Source organism: Cyprinodon tularosa, unplaced genomic scaffold (assembly GCF_016077235.1).
Source record: "Cyprinodon tularosa strain WSP-4 unplaced genomic scaffold, ASM1607723v1 ctg394, whole genome shotgun sequence".
Lineage (NCBI taxonomy): Eukaryota > Metazoa > Chordata > Actinopteri > Cyprinodontiformes > Cyprinodontidae > Cyprinodon > Cyprinodon tularosa.
In genome coordinates, this window is record NW_024039112.1 from 315,834 (window position 1) to 338,978 (window position 23,145).

Below are 23,145 nucleotides of genomic sequence, written 5' to 3' on the forward strand. Positions count from 1 at the left end.
TGATCACAGAGGCTATGTTGTCGGGGGCTAAATGCCCCTGGTAGGGTCTCCAAAGGCAAACAGACTCTGGTTCTGACAAGGAGCGGTTCAAAAACCCTTATGACGAGAAATACAGCAAGGCAAGTGACGTCGCCCGGTACGGCGGAGCCGGGACCCCACCCTGGAGCCAGGCCTGGGGTTGGGGTTTGTTGGCGAGCGCCTGGTGGTCGGGTTCTGCCTCGCGGGACCCGGCCGGGCCCAGCCCGAAGGAGCGACGCGAGGCCATCCCCGGGTGGGCCCACCACCTGCAGGGGGAACCATGAGTGACTGGTGCAAAGTGGATTGGGCGGCAGCCAGAGGCGGGGACCTCGGCAACCTGATCCACGGGCGCTATATATATATATATATATATACATATAAGGGATGGGACGGTTTATGAAAACCGTCCGAACCGTTCGGTTCGACTGTCTCGGTTGGATTTGCGTGTGTTTCGTTCGTTTCATGCGCTGCTCCTTTTTCTCATAGGCGAAACGTGTACACTCCAGAGCAGAAGAACCACCAGTAGTAAATAAGAAGAAGAAGCGAAGCAGCGTAGCCGGGTGTAGCAGAAAAAAATCAGTTGTTGGGGAGAATTGTGTCGTTATGGCGAGTGGGAAAGAACAGGAGTTGGGAGTAGGGTGGCCAGATGTCCGGCTTTAGGGCGGACAGGCCGGATTTTCATTGCACTGTCCGGCGTCGCATCCAGCCGGACGTGTATTTGTCCTCTTTTACCCCCAGATTCCACATACTCCGTCAGCGCTCCGCTCCGCTCACGTACGTCTTTTCCGTCCTTCATCGTCAAAATACAGAACTGAGCTCTTTTTTGCTCCACTCCGGTCAGTCCAGATCAAGACCCGCTATTGCAATCGCACCAAACAGGAAAAAGAATGTAGAGAAGACCCGGTTTGTCAAATTAAATTATAGTAAAAACAGATCGGTAACTAGAAATTAGAGCATAATTCGTATATATTCCCAAAAACTAAGAGCAATTAATTAAATAACTGGATGCAGACTATTGGTGCTTCAACAGACCAGGAAGAAGTTGTGAGATTCTAGAGCGAATCTCACAACTTTAAAAGAAAATTCTTATTGCAGGAATGGATGAAGAGATGATGAGTTTGGAAGCAGAGAACAAACAGAGTTCATACAAACTATGTTTGATCCTGTTTATCCCTGTTACAAAAATCCACAACAGAAAGAAAATATTTGGGCAGAAACTGAACAGCTGCTGGATGATGATGGGGAATTTTTTTAAATATGTCATTAAATTAATCGTTCACAGTACTATAAATGTGACTTTACCCGATTCTTATGTACACCTTAGTAATTTATTGATATGCCGCACAATGTCCTCCTTTTTGGTGCTATAGAAATGGCCACCCTAGTTGGAAGACGCGCCAGCAGCACTTTACAGGTCTGCTGTATGAGTGACCTACGATGACGGCGGAAAGAAAGTTGTGGATAAAAACAGTGTGCAAGCATTGTGCAACACGCATTGTACAAGACATAATAGATTTTCCTAACAATCAACATATACCGAACCGAATTGAAAACCGTGACCACGAACCGTGAACCGAACCGAACCGCGGATTTTGTGAACCGTTCCACCCCTAATATATATATATATATATATATATATATATTCTGTTCTCTCTGTCATCCTTCTCTCCAAACACAATTTATTTTATTCATAATTTGACTTTTCACATGTCTCTCCGTTGAATGGAGCTGTAAATGGCGCAAGGTGACTTTCCATGTACACTTCAGCACTGTACCACAATCTATCTGCCGACTTGAGCAAGAAACGAGAGGAGGAGGTACACGCTTCCCTAAGACCCACTCCTTTCTTCTTCTGATTGGCGAATACTGTTGGCTGACAAATGCAAGAGGGATTCCGGTTGTCTTTTTTAAAATATATTTACTGTCAATTTATTTTTCAAGTGATTTTTTTACCCACGGGAAATCTGGCCTAGGGCCGGAATACTTTAATTCCTGAATATATTGCTATTTATGCATTTTAAAATGCCAGCTGGATCCCTATGTCATCTGTTAGGACTCCTCTATTTCCTGTAAATATATCAGACCCTGTGGTACTCTGATGAGTGCAAGACCTGCAGGCTGTCAATAAAGCAGAATTTATTTTCATCCAAGCTTTACTTTGTTGCAGCAGGGCTTCCTGGCTCTTATCGTGTGGTTACTGGGGACATTGTGGGTTAATCTTCATTAACTGTGTTTGTTCCTGATGCTGTTTCAAACATTCTTTTGGAGCAGAAGCCATCTCAGCTTTCTGCTATTAGCTGGCTGTGTTACACCTTAGTGCTTTTAGACATGCCTAAATCCAGCCACCCTCCTGCCAACAGAGACTAACTTTCTTAACCAGAACATCCCATAACGCTGTTGTTCATTTGAATTTGCTAACTTTAATAAAACTTCTCATCTTAGAAAACAAAGGCTAATTGTTGAAGAGTTTTAGATTTTATTTCTCATTTTTTGGTGTCTCTTCAGTTAGTCAGCCTTTGTTAAAATTGTGAAATTATTTTAATTCTGTTTACAAAACTGCAGGCTTGGGCTTTTAAAAACTCTTCCAGTCAGTCGATGCACTAATGCCTTTAGCCATTTTGTCAAGCTGATAAAACTTATTGCCAGATTTTGACTTTACATAGATGAAGGTAACATCTGTTTTTTTTTTTTTTTTATCTCATGGGCTAAAGTAGGATAAGAGATATGATAAGACTTGATTTTGCAGTGGAGAAATTCACTTGTGACATCAGCTGTAAATGACCTGATTTCCAATTTAGAAAAGACTACAAGACTTATACAAGTTTAGTGGTAAAGTCATGTATGATGTCTTTACAGTCTAATTTATTGGCAAGCTGTCGCTCTATAAACAGCATAGCTAGATCATTGGACCTTTCCTGGGACACCCCACAGCCCAGGTAGGATTTTATTTTTTTCATTAATTTTACTGAAGGCCCGCTCACCTCCAGCCAGTCCCAGATAAAAACATTTCCAATAACAATGTTTGTGTGCACAGTTGGTTTGATGCCCTGGAAATCTTATAAAGATTTCTGCATTTTATTTTGGATACTTTCATCCCATCTATTGAATTTAGGGCACTAGTTGAACTTTTCTAGACTTCATAGGAGAACAGCAAGCTCGGCAAAATATGGCCTTTTTTGACCTGCTGTATATAAGGCAGTCCCTAACAATTTTTTACCCTTCAATCATGGGGGGTAGAATAGTTTAGATACTTTGGGTACTCTCTTCCATCTGAATCTGCTGGCAGTTCATTTGCCATCTCTGAAAAAAGTCTTCCTTTTTGCTGTTAAAAGCACAACATTCACTCGGTCAAAATAATTTTTGTCATTTTTGTTGGTCACAGCACAGGATCATTGAAAGTAAAGGTGTGTCTCAGAGACACTATGCCTCTCTGTCTCCTCCTCAAACACACACTGCCCCCCGCCCCCTTGCCCCCCGAAACTACGAACTGCTACGCTGTCCTCATTTTTCTTTGTCAGCCAGGCTCCCCGCCTTAGCGGCTCTCCTGCTCAGCTCAGTCTTTCACACTGCACCTGGACCTCTATAATCTTTCTGCTCTTTTTGCACTAAGCTCAAGCATTACTGTAAAAGGACATGTGTTTCCCCCCTTACAATACACTAGCTAGTGGATGCTATGCTTTAAAAACACATTGATAAACACATTGCTTCTTACCTGACTTCTGAATGGGCATCATTCTTCTGCAATTCCGTTCCTAGACCTGTTCCTGTCTCATCATTTTATTTTAAAATTTTTACTCATTAATTCCCTTAAGCTTTTGATGTCTCTTTTTTCTGTGCGGTGTAATTCTGAAAACCTGTTTGTCCTCCCCTGTAGACGGACTAAATGTGAGTTTAAATGTTTAAATTTGTCTGGCCCCGATGAATGAGAAATCGGAAGATTGTTGATGAGAACAACCCGTTGTTTTTCATACCATGTCTGTGCCTATTGGCCAACGCTCTGACCAATGAGTGCAACTGACTGTGACGTAGTAAGCGCGACAGAAAGCTGGTGAGGGAGTGTAAACAAACAGCCTGTTGGAAAAACAGCGAATACGTCCTTAAAAATGAATGAGCATAGAGCCTCCTCCTGCTCACTTTTCAACGAAAACCCCAAGCCTAATCCTTCCAAAACTGATTCCAAAGCTGAGTCAAACGGGAACTGTTCAATAGTTGGTGCCATCTTCCTTGTTGTGATTTCTCCAGCATTGTGCAGCTTTGTTGTCATGCCCTCAAAACCCCGCCCTCTTTGTATCCAGAAATTCAAAACACATCTCTGCGTTGTGATTGGCCCGCCAGTTCTAGGGCCTGGGGCATGGATCGAGGCTAGACCACTCGCAGGCAAAGATTATTTTGGCCGCTGGCGGGTGGGGCTAGTTTACTAGGCTAGAAGGAATTGATAACCTTTAACCATGATCACCTGTTCCTCCCCATTCCTGCAACATTAAGTCAGGTGAAGGGCTGCATTGTGACTGGTCAAATATGTCTGAATAACTTCCCACAAAGCTGCAGCAGTAAATCAACTGATACAGTTCAATGTATTCATCTTGTCCCTATATGCTTAAATTTAGTTTCACTGCTCTGCTCTAGATTTAAGCTACATGCAGAGACTTTTATTCCCCAATAAATTAAAGAAATTGCAAATTTACTGCCTAGATCTTTTTTAAATAGACAAAAGATTTATTAATGATTTTTTCATTGTACAGTAGGCTACATCATTAATTTAAGAATACTTTCCAGAAAAAATAAATCTAGATATGATGTAATTTAGCTAAATCAGCTAGTTTTGGCAAAAATAGCAGGTTACATTTTTCCAGACTTATGTGGAACTTTTGTTTACTCATGAAGAAAAATGTATGTTTCTGTCAAATTCAAAGATGTGATTGTTCCTTACAGTCCCCTTACAAAGCACTTCGCTCTGAATCTGCAGGTTTACTAGTGGTTCCTAGAATTTCTAAAAGTAGAATGGGAGGCAGGAGGCAATCCCTCACGTTCTGCTCTCTCTGCTTTTTTCTCATAGTAGCTTCATCAGGTCTGTTCCTGTTTGGCTGTGACTCCACCCTGGAGAGAAACATCAGCTGTGCTGCTGCCATCAACACCCTTGTTTATAGAAGCTGGGGATCGGCCTGTTTTTCCAGTGTGGTCCTGTTTCTCTGACTGTGACTGGCTGGATGTGCTCGTCTGCCTGGCTGTGTGTTTCCTGGATGGGGCCGCCTTTTACAGTTGCTTTTTGTATCTCTGCTTCTGTCTCCTTGAACCCCAGTCGGCCTCAGCAGATGGTCGCTCACACTGAGACTGGTTCTGCTGGAGGTTTCTTTCTATTAAAGGGAGTTTTCCTCTGCACTGTCGCTACAAGCATGCTTACACTACCCTTATATTTACACTACCCTTGAAAAACCGTGCCGAGACCAGTCTGAGCTCAGTAACTGAGATAACTTATCGTGTGTAAATGGAAAGCAAACTGAACTGAACCGAGCTAGACACAACCAAACCGAGCTAACTGCAGACCAGTTCCAGAGGTGGGCTCTGCTCAAGTTTTCCCTGACTCGGTTCTCTGATAACAAGAGCGCATGAGCAGAATGCCCCATCTCCGTCTGGCTGCACATCCCGATTCACGGTCCATTCCAGTAGTTGGCGGTAATGCCCCTCCAGAAGTTGCTTGCCAACCAACACAAAACAGAAGAAGAAAAACAACTATAAACAACTATAAACTTGAACGAAAGGTTGCCGTCTTCGTCTGACCCTCTGCAAAAACCGAAGTACAGCAATATTAATCATGCATAACTTTCTGAATGTGAAGGCCGCCGCCATTTTGATTTCCTTGATTCCCTCCTTCTTCGTCTTCTTCTTCTTGTGTTTTATGGCGGTCGGCAAACAACTTTTGGTGCATTACCACTACCAACTGCTTGATTTCCTCCTTCAATGCTGGCAGTAATACCGCAGATCGTCACTAGGAGGCGAGGAGTCGAGGAACCAAGATAGCGTGATGTGTAAACGGTCGTCAGAACCGAGCTCCGCCTGGTTAACTGATCCGAGCTCGGACAGGTCTCGGCATGGATCGGTTTTTCAAGGGTAGTGTAAACGGGGTATTAGTGTGAGGGATTGCCTTTGAGTCAATGAGTCGATGCAATCAACTGGTTTTCCTTAGATAGAAAACTTTGAACCGATTTGACTGTATGATCTGGTGAACTGTAAAGTGCCTTGAGATGACATGTGTTTTGAATTGGTGCTATAGAAATAAACTGAATTGAATTTAAATTGCTTCTGACTCATTGTAACCACTTTTCAAATATACCATAACACTCTAAACTCGCAGTGAGATGTTTTCAATCTTAAGTCACTAGTTAGCCACCAGGTAGCAGCAGTTATTATTGCCTTCAGTTTGTGGCATGATTTGTACACAAACGCACTTAAAGGAAAATAATGTGGCTTGCTTTCTCGTGTGGCATTTACTTAGAAATTAGATGTTTGTAGTTATTTATATTGAAGTTTATCATATGAGATATCAGTTCAGTCATTTTTTGAGAATTATTCAGACACTGATATTGTAGTGTTGTTGTCTTTCTAGAAACCATACTGTTACAGAAATTAATGAATAAACTGCAAGGACAAGTTAGACCTGTTGGAGTACGACTCTTTTTGGAGTTCTAACTCATCACAGCGAGCAATAAAATCCCTATATTTAAAGTGAGAATCTCAAAAAGAAATGTTTGAACCAATGATAATTTGTAGGAGTTTCTAGAGCCCCAACACCTAATACATAAATGTTGCTACTAAAAGACATTCAAGATTAGCAAACAATGTTTGAACTGGTAAATTATTCATCAAAATGATTGTACTTTGGTCCAGTTAGCTGTATCTGATCCTTTTGTTAATCTTTATAAGTGCCTTGCCCTGCTTGTAATTGTATGAGAAATCGACAAATCTAAGTCTGAACAACTCTGAAGCTTAAATCTATTTTCTATCAGCCTATAAAAAAGGCTCTAGTGATAAACACAAAAGAAGGAAACAGAAAACAAAAGACAGCTGTAAAGAGGTCAGTAAAGATCAGAGAAGCTTATGGACCTAAAGCTAATCCAGAGACCGTCATCAGTTCCCATCAAAGGTAGAGGTGGAGAAAGGTATTAAGAAAACCATTGCATGGTTGCTAAAAGCAGGAATGCTGGTAGAAATCAATTAGTGCAACACTCTGATTTTTCCAGTTCTAAAGTGAATAAGTCCAAATACTGCCTTGTTCACGATCTACGTTTAATTAACCCAATTGTAAAGGACAAACCTCCATACATACCAAATGAACCCTCTTTTAACTGCAGTACCATTTAAAACACTAAAACATAATAACTATGTTTTAGACCAGAGGGACATAAATGATAACGTACTGCAGGTAATAAATGTTAAACTGGCTTATATTTTCAAAAGTTTAAGCCAGCATTGCTACCATAATTTATGGTATATGTATGACCAGTGAGGCGTGGGTTGATGGTTGCTTTGGAAGTAAAGGCTGGCTTGACTTTAGTCATCTATGTCAGATCAGAGGTGAGAAAAAACACAAAAAAAGCAACTTCTCTAATAAAACAGCCTACATGAGTTTTACAAGCAGAACAGTAAATTACAACCCTTTTAAGCCTAGATGTGAACCTGATCTTACCATGTAGCGGTTGGGTTTTACAACAGTAACTTGAAACAGTGTTGGCAGCTCCGAGGCTGATTCTGGGAATAAAATACAGAACCTGAGTCCACTCACCGGGTTGTGAAAGGGAGGCTGGTTTAAAGCCATTATCTGAACAAAGCAGCTGTCAGAACCTTGAAGAGCAGAAAAATGTCCGACTCTGGAGTTTGACACAAAATGGAGGATTTTAGGAAGCAGGTGCTGCTATAATGCAGACTTTAGCTTCCAGTTTGCCAGAAGAAAGAGGAGGGTTTTTAATCTGCACTAACATGTAGTGATCCAATTAAATCTTACAAGATTATAAAAAAGCAAGGGTGGAATCTTATGTCAAAAAGGTTTATGACGCACGCCCCATGGAGTTTTACACCCCCCACCCCATATCCATTTCATAATCCACCCCACATGAGTAATCTCTTTCTCCCCCCTTTATTGTTTTATACATGATAATTAAATTTGTTCGATTATCATGGTAATCTTGAACAAGAAATCCTGCACAGTTGGAAGGATCGCAGAATATACTTTATCTCAATAGATGTGTAACATCTGATTAAACCATTGATTTTAATTTTAGCCTTGTTATGTGAGCAATGTAGTTTGGAAGAGCATTTAATCACATCATAGAGAGATTAGTTGGATCTAAATTTTATGTTGACAAAGTCACATGCTCATCATCTAGGTTTTTTTTTTTTTTTATAACAAAATGTTTTCCCAGAGGAACGGCTTTTTCCTCCTAAAAGAGGTCCAAATAACTTTGGTTATTAGGAGTGCCCAGAGAACCAGAACTGAGAAAAGATAAACCCAGATTCTGGCCTACACAAGGCCACCATGTGTGAGGACGATTAGGAGAAAGAGGAGGAAGACCCGGAGAGAACCGACACAGGCACACATGCACATAATGCACATATACAGATGCAGTCTGACAAATCATTGATTGGGCATGCACATTCACACGCATGTGGGGTACCTAAATTCTTAGAACCTTTTAAAAGCTTGTGACGAAGCTACATTTTGGAGCTCTTAAGATCGTTACAATGGATATGATTTTTTTGAGAAGATAAAAGAATTCTACCACAAATGGGTTGATTGGTACACAGGTTTCTCCAGGGTCAGCCTGTTTTTCAGTGCAGTCCTGTTTCTCTGAATGTGACTGGCTGGATGTGCTCTCTTCATCCTCTGACATTGGAGCTTGTGTGCCTGGCTTTGTGTTTCCTGAATGGGGCGCCTTTTACAGTTGCCTTTTGTATCTCTGCTTCTGTCTCCTTGAACCCCAGTCGGCCTCAGCAGATGGCCACTCACACTGAGCCTGGTTCTGCTGTAGTTTTTCCTCCCCACTGTCGCTACAAGCATACTTAGTGTGAGGGATTGCCTTCAAGTCAATGAGTCGATGCAATCAATTGGTTTTCCTTAGATAGAAAACTTTGAATCAATCAGACTGTATGATCTGGTGAACTGTAAAGTGCCTTGAGATGACATATGTTGTGAACTGGCGCTATATAAATAAACTGAATTGAATTAAATTTCTGGATATATCTGTAGATTATGTCTCTCTCAGTGGACATGCACCTACGATGACAATTTCAGACCCCTCCATGATTTCAACGTGGGAGAATTGAAAAATAGCAGGGTATTGAAATACTTACATTTCCTCACTGTGCTGCATTGATGCATGACAGAGTGTGCTCAACTGAAAAAAATAACTAAGGTGTAGAATATCTAAAGATATTAAGAGGAGCCTGTGATAGGCTGTAATGCCAAAAATTCAAGCCAAAATCTCTGTTGTCTAAGTACTAAAGTAAAAAGATTAAGTTTTCTCTCTCTCTCTGTCTGGGGAGAGAGTTATGCAGTGACAAAAGATCTGCAGTTTTTTTTTTGTTTTTCTTCTGGTCCTTTTAAAATTGTTATTAAGGCAGTGAAAGTACATATACACAAATTAGAATTGGTTGTTAGAACTATTTTGTTTAAAAGAAAGAAAACCATTTTGAAGCAGTAGTTGTTCTGATGAACATGTAAGAGGCTGTTGGTGTGTGACTTGTGTATGAAGGTGATGCTCATTCGTGTGGAGTGAGATTTGAGCTGACGAGGCAATAAGTGTGTTGTTTTGTTTAAAGCTAGCGAGACTGGTCAAAGCAGGTTTTGATGCACACCTAAAGAAGAGTTGAATAGCTGCACATTGGAGTAGCTATGCTCCCTTGACTGAAATTTTTATTTAGAGAATTTGAGTCCTTCCATTTTTGTATCAGTTACTTTTTCTGATGTTTTTCGCCTCTGTTGATGAATGCAGGGAAACTGGAGGGATTTTCACAGATCTTTTTTCCTTTTTGGATACTTGTTATGATACATAATAGAGACTAACATTTTTTCGGGAATCCCACGGGTCACGGGATTCCCGTGGGATTCCCGTTGGATGGGAGTCAGTATTAGTAACGATCACGGGATTGGGACGGTACAGGATTAAACATTAACGGGAGCAGACGGGAGCGGGAGCAAACCAATAGTAACTTCCGCTTTTTCACCCGCGCTCAAAAACAACAAGAATGGGAGTGGTGCAGGAGCGGGAGTCATTCTGAATGGGAACGGGATGGGAGTGGGAGTAATTTCACCAGGAGTGGGACGGGACAGGATTTAGATTTCTACTCTGGCCCGGGATCGGGACGGGACACCATTTTTTTCTGTGGGAGTGGGACGGGACAGGAGTTAAAATACTCTCCCGTGTCAGTCTCTAATACATAATCAGAGTAACCATAGCCAGTAGATCTTTTAGACCTAGGAGCTGCTCTTAAACATCTCTAATGCTGAAATAATACTTACACACAGAGTGCGAAATACGGGGGGTCCGGGGGGGCTCGGAAGCCTCAAAAGCAAAATTTAAGGGGGGTCTTAAATTGTGTCAAAAAAAATTTAATAAAATGTTCTGGCTCCTTAGGAAGCCATTGCTCATATTTGCGTATTGTTTCTAAGTTATATACTATAAGCTTTCTTATGTATAATATTTGATATAGTCTTATTTTGAAAGCACCGGAAGTTGAACAGTTGGTGTCTTCCTGTTTAACGAGTAAACACTGCATAGCTGAATCTGTTCTCTCTGTGCATAGGTGGATTAATGACCGGGCCTACCGGGCCCAGGCCCAGGGGGCCAGAGGCCCCAAGGGGCCAGGCCAACTTGGCCCCGCGGCCACGATCCATAGAGGGTAAGAGGCCCCAAGGGGCCATGATCCATAGAGGGTAAGAGGCCCCAAGGGGCCAGGTCAACTTGGCCCCGCGGCCACGACCCACAGAGGGCCTGAGGTACAAAGGGGTCAGGCCAACTTGGCCCCGCGGCCATGATCCATAGAGGGTAAGAGGCCCCAAGGGGTCAGGCCAACATGGCCCCGCGGCCATGATCCATAGACGGTCAGAGGCCCCAAGGGGCCAGGCCAACTTGGCCCCGCGGCCACGATCCATAGACGGTCAGAGGCCCCAAGGGGCCAGGTCAACTTGGCCCCGCGGCCACGATCCATAGAGGGTCAGAGGCCCGAGGGGGCCAGGTCAACTTGGCCCCGCGGCCGCAAGCCACAGAAGGCCAGAGGCCCCAAGGGGCCAGGTCAACTTGGCCCCGCGGCCACGACCCACAGAGGGCCTGAGGTCCTAAGGGGTCAGGCCAACTTGGCCCCACGGCCATGATCCATAGAGGGTAAGAGGCCCCAAGGGGTCAGGCCAACATGGCCCCGCGGCCACGATCCATAGAGGGCCAGAGGCCCCGAGGGGTCAGGCCAACTTGGCCCCGATCTATAGAGGGTCAGAGGCCCCAAGGGGCCAGGCCAACTTGGCCCCGCGGCCACGACCCACAGAGGCCCCAAGGGGCCAGGCAAAATTGGCCCCGCGGCCATGATCCACAGAGGGCCAGAGGCTCTCAATCATTATTATCAAAGCTAATTCTCAAATTGGATGGATCACACAACCTCACTCACATATTCTTTATCAATTATTAAAGGTTGTTTCTGAATTTTGATCACAGAACTTAATGCAAATATTCTTGATTGATTGACAAAGCTCATTCTCAAATTTTGATTACACAACCTTACTCTGACAAATTATCATTATCAAAAAGCTCTATCTCGAATTTGGATCACAGAATCTCACTCAAGTATTCTTAGCTGTGCCCCTCCCCCATCGAGTCTTTCATAAACCGGTCTGTTCTTTTAGAATCTCCTCATTTGGTATTTTGAACTCGTGAGAGACTGCTCAAAATTTGGTTTCCTTTCCCTCAGTTCAGACTCAGAGATAATTTGAAATCATTCAACAAGAAGTTTAACGCGCGCACACACACACACACACACACTTGAGTTGAGCATTACTTGGAAATTCTTATATTTTCCATTTTGCTGTTACTATCAGCATCTTCCCATTTTGTCCTTTTCTTTCGAAAAAGTTTACAGTCTGACATTTGTCACTGCTGTCAGTTAATAACTTTTTGGTCTTTGACCCATTTTGTAATTTTCTCGATTCGATCGTCACTGACCACTCTCTCCTGTCTGGCAGACATCGTTGCTGCCATCATAGCTAGCAAGCTGCCTGCAGATATCAACATTTTGGTGTCCTTTGTGAAAATATTTAGATAGAAGGTAAAAGTGCACAAAGTTGTACAATTATTATCTTTTCAAAATATTTGTTTCACTGTCAGTGTGATTGACCGACTTTGCCGCTAGATTTCAAGTCTTTTGGCCATACCTGGCTAGCGACTAAAAACATCATTTAGCGACTTTTTGGTTGTGAAGATAAGTGGTAAAAGCAGATCTGCCTGTTGGTCTTCCCACATTTTGCCATTTGGTACTTTGCACTCTTGTTGGTCACTCCAAGGCATTTGTCCCTGCCTTCAGCTAGTCACTTGGCTCTTTTGGAATATATTTCACTGTAATTGGCTCTCTCTCTCTTTCTCCTCAGTACAAATCAGTCTGTTCCCTTGCCATTTAGACATTTTCTTGATTCGATCATCACTGACCACTCTGCTCTCCTGCTGTCTATCAGACGAATCAGTTGATTCTCTGCTCTCAATTGTCTATGCTAGTAAGCTGTTATTCTCTGCTTTGGAGTGTTGATGCTGGGTTGCTAGTTTTCTAAATCACCTCACACACTTGAAGGAAGCAGCACCGATCATAAACACACAAACAAACTCACACACACACACACACACACACACACACACACACACACACACACACACACACACACATAGTTGGTTTATCTGTTGTGATAGACAAAGAGCCAATGTGCAAAGAAAGAAGGGAAATATGGATCATAAACGTTTAAGTGGAGGAGCTAGAAAAAAAATTCAGCAAGAAAAGAAAAAAAAGGAATCAGCTTTACTTGAGAGCGTTCCAAATATCTCCATCTTCTTCAGTACAAAGACATCTGCTGAAAGCAATTCTATAAATGCTACTGCAAATTCAGCTAAGGTTAGCAATGCACCTGAGCTAGCATGTAGCTCCCAAGATCCTGAGACCACTACAAGTGTAGACACTGAACCAAATGCTTTTGATGCTTATGATTCAACCAATTCAGCAGTAGCCAGTTGCTCGGATGAATGTGAGGTCACTGCACCTCTGGACAGCATAGAAAATGAGCTGAATCTTTCTTCAACACCATCTACAGTGACAACTCTACCTAGTGATCCCGCTAAATGGGCTGAGACCCTCACTGAGTCAATGAAGGAAGTTCTTATTCAAAGAGGTGCAAAATCATTTCACAACCGTCACAGCCATTATCCAGCTTCTGTGAGGAACAGTGGGCTAGGAGGCAAAACCCGATGCCTAAACAATGAACATTTTACTTCACACTTGCCCAATGGACAACGAGTACAAAGAGAGTGGCTGATGTACTCTCCCTCTACTGGTAATGTTTACTGCTTTGCATGCAAACTGTTTTCCCCAAAAACGCATTCTTTTGTGACAGGCTATTGTGACTGGAAACACTCAGAAAGATTTGGTGAACATGAGCGAAGTGCTGAGCACATAATCTGCATGCAAGCAGTCTTGAACCGCGCCAAAGGTGCCACAGTTGATGCAGACCTGTTCAAACAGTTTCAGGCAGAGAGCAGCTATTGGATGCAGGTGTTACAAAGAGTTGTTGCAGTCATTAAATTCCTTGCAGAAAGGGGCCTTGCATTTAGGGGTAAAAATGAATCGTTAGGGTCTCCTCTCAATGGGAACTACCTTGGTATTCTGGAGGTCCTGGCTGAATTTGATCCCTTTCTAAAGGATCACATCAGAAAGTTTGGGCAGATGGGTCGAGGTAATACCTCATATCTGTCCTCCACCATTTGTGAGGAATTCATTGAATTGATGGGTGCAAAAACCAAACAGGCTATAGCAGATGAACTGCAAGCAAGCAAATACTACTCTATCATTGTGGATTCAACCCCAGATTTATCTCATGTGGACCAATTGACATTCATATTCCGTTTTGTTAGCAAAGAGGGCAGTGTTGTTGAACGCTTTGTGGGTTTTTGGACCCATTACTAGCCATACAGGTGAAAGTTTGGCTAACTGTGTCATGTCTGTGTTGGAAAATCTAGGGTTAGAGCTGTCAAATTGCAGGGGGCAGGCTTATGATAATGCCAGCAACATGTCAGGGAGGTATAATGGGTTGCAGGCTCACTTAAAGAAAAGCAACCCATTAATACACTATATTCCATGTGCAGCTCACTCTTTGAATTTGGTGGGAGTCAACAGCATTGACAGATGTGGAAATGAAGTCTCTAAGTATTTTGACTTGATTCAGTCTAGTTACAACTTCACAACTGCATCCACACACCGATGTGACAGGGTATTTGGCAATTCCAACATAAATCTCACACTTAAAGCTTTATCCAACACGCGTTGGAGTTGCCGTGCAGAATCTACCAAAGCACTGTGGCAGAACTACAGTAAAATAAAAGCAGCACTACAGGTTATTTCCACTGATGACACAGAGAAACGAGACACACGAACTGAAGCTGACAGTCTAGTGCGGAAGCTGGATTCACTTGAGATGGCCTTCATGGCAGGCTTTTGGGACACTGTTCTGTCCAGATTTCAGGCCACAAGTCTGCAACTTCAAAAAGCAGACATGGACCTTGGTACAGCAGTTAGATTGCTGGAATCTCTGCGCACCTTTGTTCTCTCCCAAAGAGATCTATTTGATCATTTTGAGCAGAAAGCCTTGAACATGTTGGGTGGCACCCCATCTTACAGGGCTGAACGGACGAGGAAACGTAAAAAGTTTGCTGATGAATCAGCATCCCCAGATGTTGTGCTTGAGGGAAGGCAACTGTTTCAAATAGAGACATTTATTGCCTCTATTGATCAACTGAGTTCAAGCCTTAATCACCGTCTGGAGGCCTACAAACATCTGAACAATTTGTTCAGTGTCCTTTTCTCTTTGGATACAGAGTCCAATGCTTCAGTCCTTCACAAGGCCAAGATTCTCACTGAATCATACCCATCTGACCTCAATGAAAGTCTTGGACAGGAGCTTATACAGTTCAAATCTTTTATACAGCTCAACAACACTGATGAGGAGAGGACCCCTTCAGGACTGCTCAAAACAATAATACATTTTGGACTACAGCCTACGTTTCCTAATACATACATTGCGCTACAGATTTTTCTCACTCTACCGGTCAGTAACTGTGAGGGAGAACGCTCATTCTCTCTTTTGTCAAGAGTAAAAAATGAGCTGCGCACAAGAATGACTCAGAAAAGATTAAATGCGTTATCTCTAATGGCAATTGAGAGTGAGCTGACAAGAGAGTTGGACTTCAATGATGTGGTGGATGATTTTGCAAAATTGAAAGCACGAAAGAAACCCCTTGCCCAAAGGTGCACTGTGTAAGATTTTTAGGCTATTTCCAGAATTCACCCATTCACTAATGTTCGGCTACCTGTTTTCATGAATACTTACCACCACCATAAAATTCTAAGTATCCATTATGACTTGGAGAATTGCACTTTCGCCATTTCTGGGAAGTGTCACCTGGATTGTGAAGATAGGATTGACTTTAGGCAGAAGCTTGGTGCTTTCTCTGGCAAAAGATTTCAGTGTGTCCAGCATGTCTAGTCTCTTACTCTCCTTTCTTTGAGCCATCTCTTGTTTCTCATCTGCCCTACTCTCGAATTTTGCCTTCATGAATTTACTCCAGTTGAGTTCAACCTCCCTTTTTGCTTGTGCTGCTGCCTTGAAACCTCTGAAGCTCCTGGCACTTCTGTAAAATTATTGACCTATTGACTGCGTTCAGTGTGCCCAACTTCTTCAGTTTGTAGTCCACCTTGCCACATTGTCTCTCCATCCCAATGTTGTGCACAGGGGTGCCATCAATGTTACTAGCCTGTTCACTAACAGGGTCCATTGGGAAGGTCTCCTCATCCATCCTCTGCCTGGCCAGGACAGTCTTCAGATGGGGCAGCATGAGATGCTGCCTCACTTCATCCAAGTATTCGGCAGCCACGTCTGACACTGAGTTCAGGACATGTCCAGTGCCTGTCCAGCCACTATAGCATTCTTGGAAATGGGCTATCTTGACCTGCATGCAGCCCTTGTACCATGAACTGGCCTACACCTTTCTTTGTGGTGCTCTCCGATGCATGTTATCATTTTACCTTTCTCCTTCTCCTCAAGCTTAACCACAAATAGATACAGACTTTGAGCCTCAATTTGCTGCACAGCTGCCGTTATGCCAAAGTGTTTTCCTAAGATATTATTTTATTTTTAATGATAGAAGGGAGGAAAAGGGGGCAAAAATCATGTCCGATTTAGTTTTTTGGGTGGGGTGGGGGGTTTATTTCATGATAGCTACCAACTTCCAATACATAATATCTCTCAAATGACCCAATGCACCATCACTGAAGTGGGCATAATAATTTTCCAAAATGTTTATTTTTAGGCCATTTATCCCCTCCCCCTTTGTCTGTGTGAAACCTGTGCTTGTCAGTGTCTGTGTGGTATACCTAATATTGTGTGTGCAGTATGTGCACTCTTCTGTACAGGACAGTGTGCATGTCTGTTCACAGTATACAGTATTTCTTGCATAGTGCGTGCGTGTGTGTGCGCCCGCACGCGCGGGGGGTTGAGGGGCCAAGACCATGTCAGGCCCAGGGGGCCAAAATTTCTTAATCCGCCCCTGTCTCTGTGCTGCGTTTTTGGCCAGTACAGCATGTAATTTGATGTGAAGGGTGTATTTGGTTTATGTTTCATGTTGTGTTTGGAGGTTTATTGCAAGAAAGGTCACCGAGAAGAGAAGTTTAAAAAGACGCTAGCATACGCGCTAACTAGCCGCTAGCATAAGCGCTAACTAGCCGTTAGCATTCGCGCTAACTAGCCGTTAGCGATGCCACTAGCTAGCGGCCAATGTTAACATGTTGTTTGTGTCATTATGTGTTTCCGTACACAGGGAATATGTTGAGTTTATTATTTAGGAGAATTGTGCCTGTTTATTTGGAATTGTGCCTGTTTACACAAAGACTTATGCACATTATTTCTTTGTTGCGGTTTTACCATTCATTCATCCATCCATACCAGCCAATAAATCCAAAGAAAAGGCTTACGGTGTGGTTATTGGAAATGATGGTTATCTACCTGCTAAGCTAAGAGTGAGGGCAGGACAAAAATAATTTTTTTGTCGCTAATGGTCACTAAAATGTTTTTAAGCTCAACATATCCATATTAAAATTCAAAACCTTTATTTACAAATATGCTCTGTTTTTTGCAAAGTGGAGCCAGCAAATCCTGTTCGCGTATGCGAATTAGCCATGTGCTTTTAATAACACGGGCAACGTGGAATAGATTGCGTGAAGATAGCAGGTCTTCACTCCTGTTTGTGGACCTCAACTAACCTCCTCTGGACAAATTCGACCCATTTCCATTCGTCAGAAGCTGAATTAAAGCAGGACATGTGCGTGCATGAAAGAGAGAGACAGACAGACAGACAGTCTTTGTGCATGTGTGTGTTTTCATAGACTGGCTGTCTATTCAGGCTCTTGCCCACTCAGATTCACAGAAAGCTTCATCCACCAAGCTGTCAGGAAGCTGAGCCCCCTCAAAAAAAAAAATCACTCCGGACAAACTGTCTCCTGCACTACTATTAATATTATATTTATTTACTGTTCTTTTGCACTGTTACTGTTACAAATGCTATACATAATTGGTAATAATAATAATAATTTTTCTGCTGCCATTACCATCTGCCTTTTTGCACTAGCATAAGTATTGCATATTTTATATTATTGTACATTTTATATTTTATTGTGAAATTGAATGTTTAAATTTTAGTATTAGGAACTGATCTTATCTGTTGTGCCTGTCCACTTTATCTGCTTCACTGTTGGTGAATGAGAAACGAACGTCCTCTCGAGTCCTTGTTTGTCTGATGAATCTGAAGAATTGACATTAAAGCTGACCTTGACTTTGAAATGTTATAGGCCTACTGCATATTGAGGAAATTTAGATCGGTATTGCGCAACAATCGGGAGATGGGGACCCCCCCGAATATTGACAGGTATCTCGCACACTGCTTACACATCTTCCGCAAGTACGAGCTGAGTTAAAAAGGAGGTGTCAAGGATGCAGAGCAGGAGCAAGGAGGAGAGATAGGAAGACAAAAATTTAAGCCATTTATTCTATCAATCATCATGGACAATGTAAAATTTTTAGGAAACAAGTCAGAAGAACTCCAAACTCTAGCAAGAAACCAGCCAGAATATCGGTAATGCAGCATTATGTGTTTTACTGAAACAGGGCTAACCCTCTGCCAGGCTTCCTGGCCATATGAGCAGACAGATATTTAAAGAAGACTTTAAGTAGAGCTGGGTTTTAAGGGAGCTGGGTTGGCAGTGCGTGTGAACAACACATGGGGTCATCCAGTATCTGTTACTTTGAAGATTTGTCACTGCAGCCCAGATATTGAACTGTTGGCAGTTGACTTGCGGCCATATTATTTGCCCAGAGAGTAAAGCAGTTTTATGTTAGTAACCGTTTATATTCCACCTTCTGGAGTTGCCGACACTGCATGTGATGTAATCAATTCCGTTGTTGCTAAGGTACAGACACAACAGCCAAATACATTTGTGGCAATAACTGGTGATTTTAATCACGTCTCACTCATTGCAACACTGCCAACTTTCCAAATTTTTGTCAGCATCTGCACCCGAGAAAAATAAACTTTGGACTTGTTTTATGCAAATGGAAGGGCACCTTTATCTCTGAAATAAGACCTCCTCTTGGGAAACCAGATCAAAATCTTGTTTTTCTTGAGTGTAAGCCACTTTACAAGAGATAACCTGCATTAAAGTTACAGTGTGTAATAACTACAGGGACATACAGTCAGAAAAGTAATATATTATACATAACTATGTTATTTATCATCATCTACGAGCTCAGCCTCTTAACCTTAATATTTGCGTTGCCTTAGAATTCGTTATTTATAATTACATAGGAGCGGGTCTCGCAGCCATGGAGGCAGACATCTTTGCGCTACGGCAGCGCAGAGCCAACAAACTAGCGATTGCGAGATCGCCCATTACGCTCGAAAGTAACTACGGCAAGTTGAGAGAGATGAACTGAGACGGTACTGAACACACAGACTAATGAAATACTATCTGTAAAATTATCTATGTAAACAAACCTAATCACTTGAGAAGGTAGGTGATGCGGACGTCGTGGAAGACATTTTGTCCCGTAACGCTCGCCGTACTGTTGGGGGGGAGAAGCGGTGGGGGGGAGATGTTGATGTTGCTGCGGTCTGCAGTCTGGACGTTAGATGTCGCTGAAAATTACACACTGTAGCTTCAAAAAGAACTGTAAGAAGATGGTCAAAAAAAGCTGAAAAAATCCTGCAATGTTGTTTTGAAAGTGGCAATCAGAGAAGCCTAATCTTCAAGTTGGAGATCTTGTGCTTTTAAAGGAATGTCAAGCCAAGAGGAATCAGTGGCCCATGAGAATTGTGGTTAATACCTTCCCTTTTTCAAGATGGAAATGTTAGGAAGCTTGAAATAAAAATCAGTTCTGGAGGTACATGTAAAACGTTCATAAGGTGAAAAACACCTCTAGCAAAGTAGTAAGATATAAGCTGACATTCCTCTTTTGGCATTGAAAGCAACGTCAATTAAAATGACATATGCCTGTCAATTGTCTAAGATTTATCTATCTGCACAACTGTTACAAGGAAACACAGTGGTGGCAGAACAGCTATCTTTACAAGAAATTACTTGATACTCTCAATGGAGTCAATATTTATGTTGTAATAAAAGGAAATTATTAGGAATAGATTTATTTGGTCGGGGATTAATAACTCTGCTGATAGCCATCCAATCTAAATGACTAATATGGTGAAGGCAGCCAGATTTAAACAGCTGGTCCAGGAATCCATTCATTGGTCTTAGGTCCCTAAATGATGGGATCTGTCATCAGGAGTTCATCAGTTCAATACAATAAAAAATAAATTGTGTCCTGCTTAGCATGGTTTATTGATGTACAGAGGAACAATAAGCCTATATATGCATGATGTTTTGTCGGGTGGGCTGAAAGTAGACGTTGTGGTTACAGTTCAAAAGAATTCTGAGTCAGTTATATGTAAGTTAGAGGCTGAAATAACAAAGTAAGAAAACCAATCTTAATAGAGACTGAAAAGTTGGTAAAGAAAAATCTCTGAATGGAAGATAAAGTCGTTTATCTAGCTAATATAGATCCAGGTGATATGCATCTGGTTTCTATCTTCAACTTGACCACTAGATGGCAGTGAATGACACACTCTGCTACAACAAAAAAATGTTTTTTTTTTGTGTGTGCGGTATGTGTTTTTTTCTTGTTTGAGCAGAGAGGTTTTAAAAGTTTCCTTTCCATGACTGAACCAAGAATCTAAACAATGACTGAGGTCAGCTGGATCTTTCCATCGATCTCCAGGGTGTTGATGTTATGCGTAGAAGTAAAGGGATGGTTGTAGGTGTGGATTTGCATCCTGTTAACCACCAGAAGAATTTTTGCTCACAGATGATGGTCAGCTGGAAGAAACAAGGTTCAGAGAGGTCATCCAAACTGTTTACTGCTTAAATTTCTTTGGGATTTCTAACAAGCACTAAACACAAACCATGTCCTTAAGACAGACTGAAGATACCGTAATTCTACCTTCAACCCGTTATGTATTGACTCTGGAAGTTACACGAAATGAACATTCTAGCCACAGTTTAACAACATTTAACAACAGCCAACAAAACGGGGAATAGTTTATAGTAGAAAGGCAGGGCCTACGACTCTACCTCTAGATAAAGTAGCTGAGCCCACCAATCCAGAAACTGGGAGGTTTCTTTTTTTATTTTTTAAGAGCCCAGCCCTGAATCAGCCAAATGCTGAGCTCCATGTCACTGACCCATGTATGCACGCATTAATAAGAGCAGAGGTGCATCAGCTGTGAGGGATTTTGATATTAATATTTTCATACCGTGAAAGACTGTCCCCGCTGGAAGGGGATTGTTTGCGTTCATTCTTCAGAGCCCCACTGCCCATAATGCTTGGTGTTTTGGACCACTGTGTTCTAAATGAAACGTGGATTATAATGCAGAGCGATTCCAGATTGGTGGCTGAAGTTCACATGGAACCTGAAAAAATGAACCTGTGAAGAAAAGGTTTTAAACTAAGAGTAGTTAACTCTAAGTTCAACTCTAAGAACCTCAAATCATCAGAGGTGAGATGAGACATTAGGAGGCATTATGGTGTATATATATATATATAGCAACTTTTTAGGTCAGAGGACTTGACCAAAGACCTTTACACTAGATTCAGTGTTGGGTTTTAATCCAGAGAAATGTGAGTTTAAAAGATTAAGAGGAAATAATCAACACAGACAGGGATTTATAACGTCAGCCTCTGCAGAAGGGGAGAAAAGCTGTTGGCTCAGAAACCAGCACCTTCTCACACAGATCCCTTCATAGCAAAGCCTTTTATTAACAGTTTACAACATCATAGGGCAGGCCTTAAACAGAAGACCCAGTAATGATTATCTGGGAGGATGCAGGTCATAAGATGACCATCTGGCTGGATGGAAGTCACAGAACCATTTGATTCTGCCACATGACCTACTGAAAGGAGGTCATAAAAGTTTATGACCCTTCTGGTTGAATCACAGGATAGAAATTTAGCATCTTCTTTCTTTCAATGTTTCATATGTCCACACAATAATTTTATAATTATCACTCTAACATTTCCCCCCTGTTAAACATAAAAACATCAGCATCTTTCAATTCATATTGTATTCATAGAAGTAGGAATATGAGTACAAACATAACAGTCTGTTTTGTTCAAATCTTCAGCAACGCGCTTGGAATGCTGCCACCACATTTTGGCACTGTAGGATGACTTGCTGTGGATCCATCAAAAATCATCCTGCTCTTCCTTTGTTTCAGACAGTCAGTTTGAGTTCCTAGGAACACCGGTCCAACAGTCATCACCGGGCAGCAAAACCACTTTGGTTTTTCACATCTTCACCAGTCCGTCCAAGGAAACACCTACTAACCGGACTCTAAAAGACAGGGTTAGGTTGGTTTCTTTACCAGCGTTGAGACGATTGGTCCTAAAAAACCAAACCCTTTTGAAGCTGGATTTCACCACGATTCTATACCTTAGTCGTGGGGTCCCTGTGAAAGTAACTGGGCTTTTTTGCTGAGGAAAATTTTTTTAATCAGTTTACAATGACTCTGGTGGATCCAAGTGTTTCTCTCCTGGATCTTCACAGTGGTGGGGGTTGTTAGTTGCACTATGTAGGGTCCTTCCCACTTCGGAGCTTCCCAAATCTTCCTTTTGATGATTTTTATCAGCACTCGGTCTCCAGGCTTCAGGCCTTCCTGTGGGGAAACAAAAAGGAGCTCTGGGCAGATTACATGTTCTTTGAACAGTTCCGTATTTGAACAGTTTCAGAATTCACTTAGTTAATGGGTCAATGTTCTTTTTCTTTTTCAGCCCATGGCTGTCCTTCCCATAAAGGTAGAACAAAAAGGTCTCCCATTCACTATTTCAAAAGAGGCCAAACCATCAGATGTTGGAACAATTTTCATGAGTAATTTTACTAAATGCAAACACTCAGGCCATGGCTTTCCTGTTTCTGCCATGAATTTTCTCAATCTGTTCTTAACCTCTCCATTAGCTCATTCCACCAATCTTGCACTCTGTGGATGGTAGGAACAGTGATGTTTCAAAGTTATGTTTAAATGTTTAGACATTAGTGATCCCACTTCATTCACAAAATCTGTTCCATTATCACTTCGTAAGATTTTTTGGATACCATGCTCAGGTATGATATGTTTACACAACGCTTTTGCTACTGTCAGTGCATTGGCATGTTTTGTGGAAATAATTTCTACCACTTAGAAAAATTGTTCACTAGGACTAGGGAGTACTTGTACTGTCCACTTGGGGTCAGCTCA

At 42.1% G+C, this 23,145-nt stretch overlaps 1 protein-coding gene across 1 annotated transcript in view; it reads right to left on the bottom strand.

The window, feature by feature from the left end:
- Positions 1-15,823, bottom strand: part of LOC119791536 (galectin-9-like) — a 40,511-nt gene extending 24,688 nt beyond the window's left edge. The window contains exon 1 of the mRNA XM_038297684.1: positions 15,713-15,823. Coding sequence (XP_038153612.1) covers positions 15,713-15,823 — 111 coding nt within the window. The remainder of the gene's footprint in view (positions 1-15,712) is intronic.
- Positions 15,824-23,145: the final 7,322 nt, after the last annotated feature.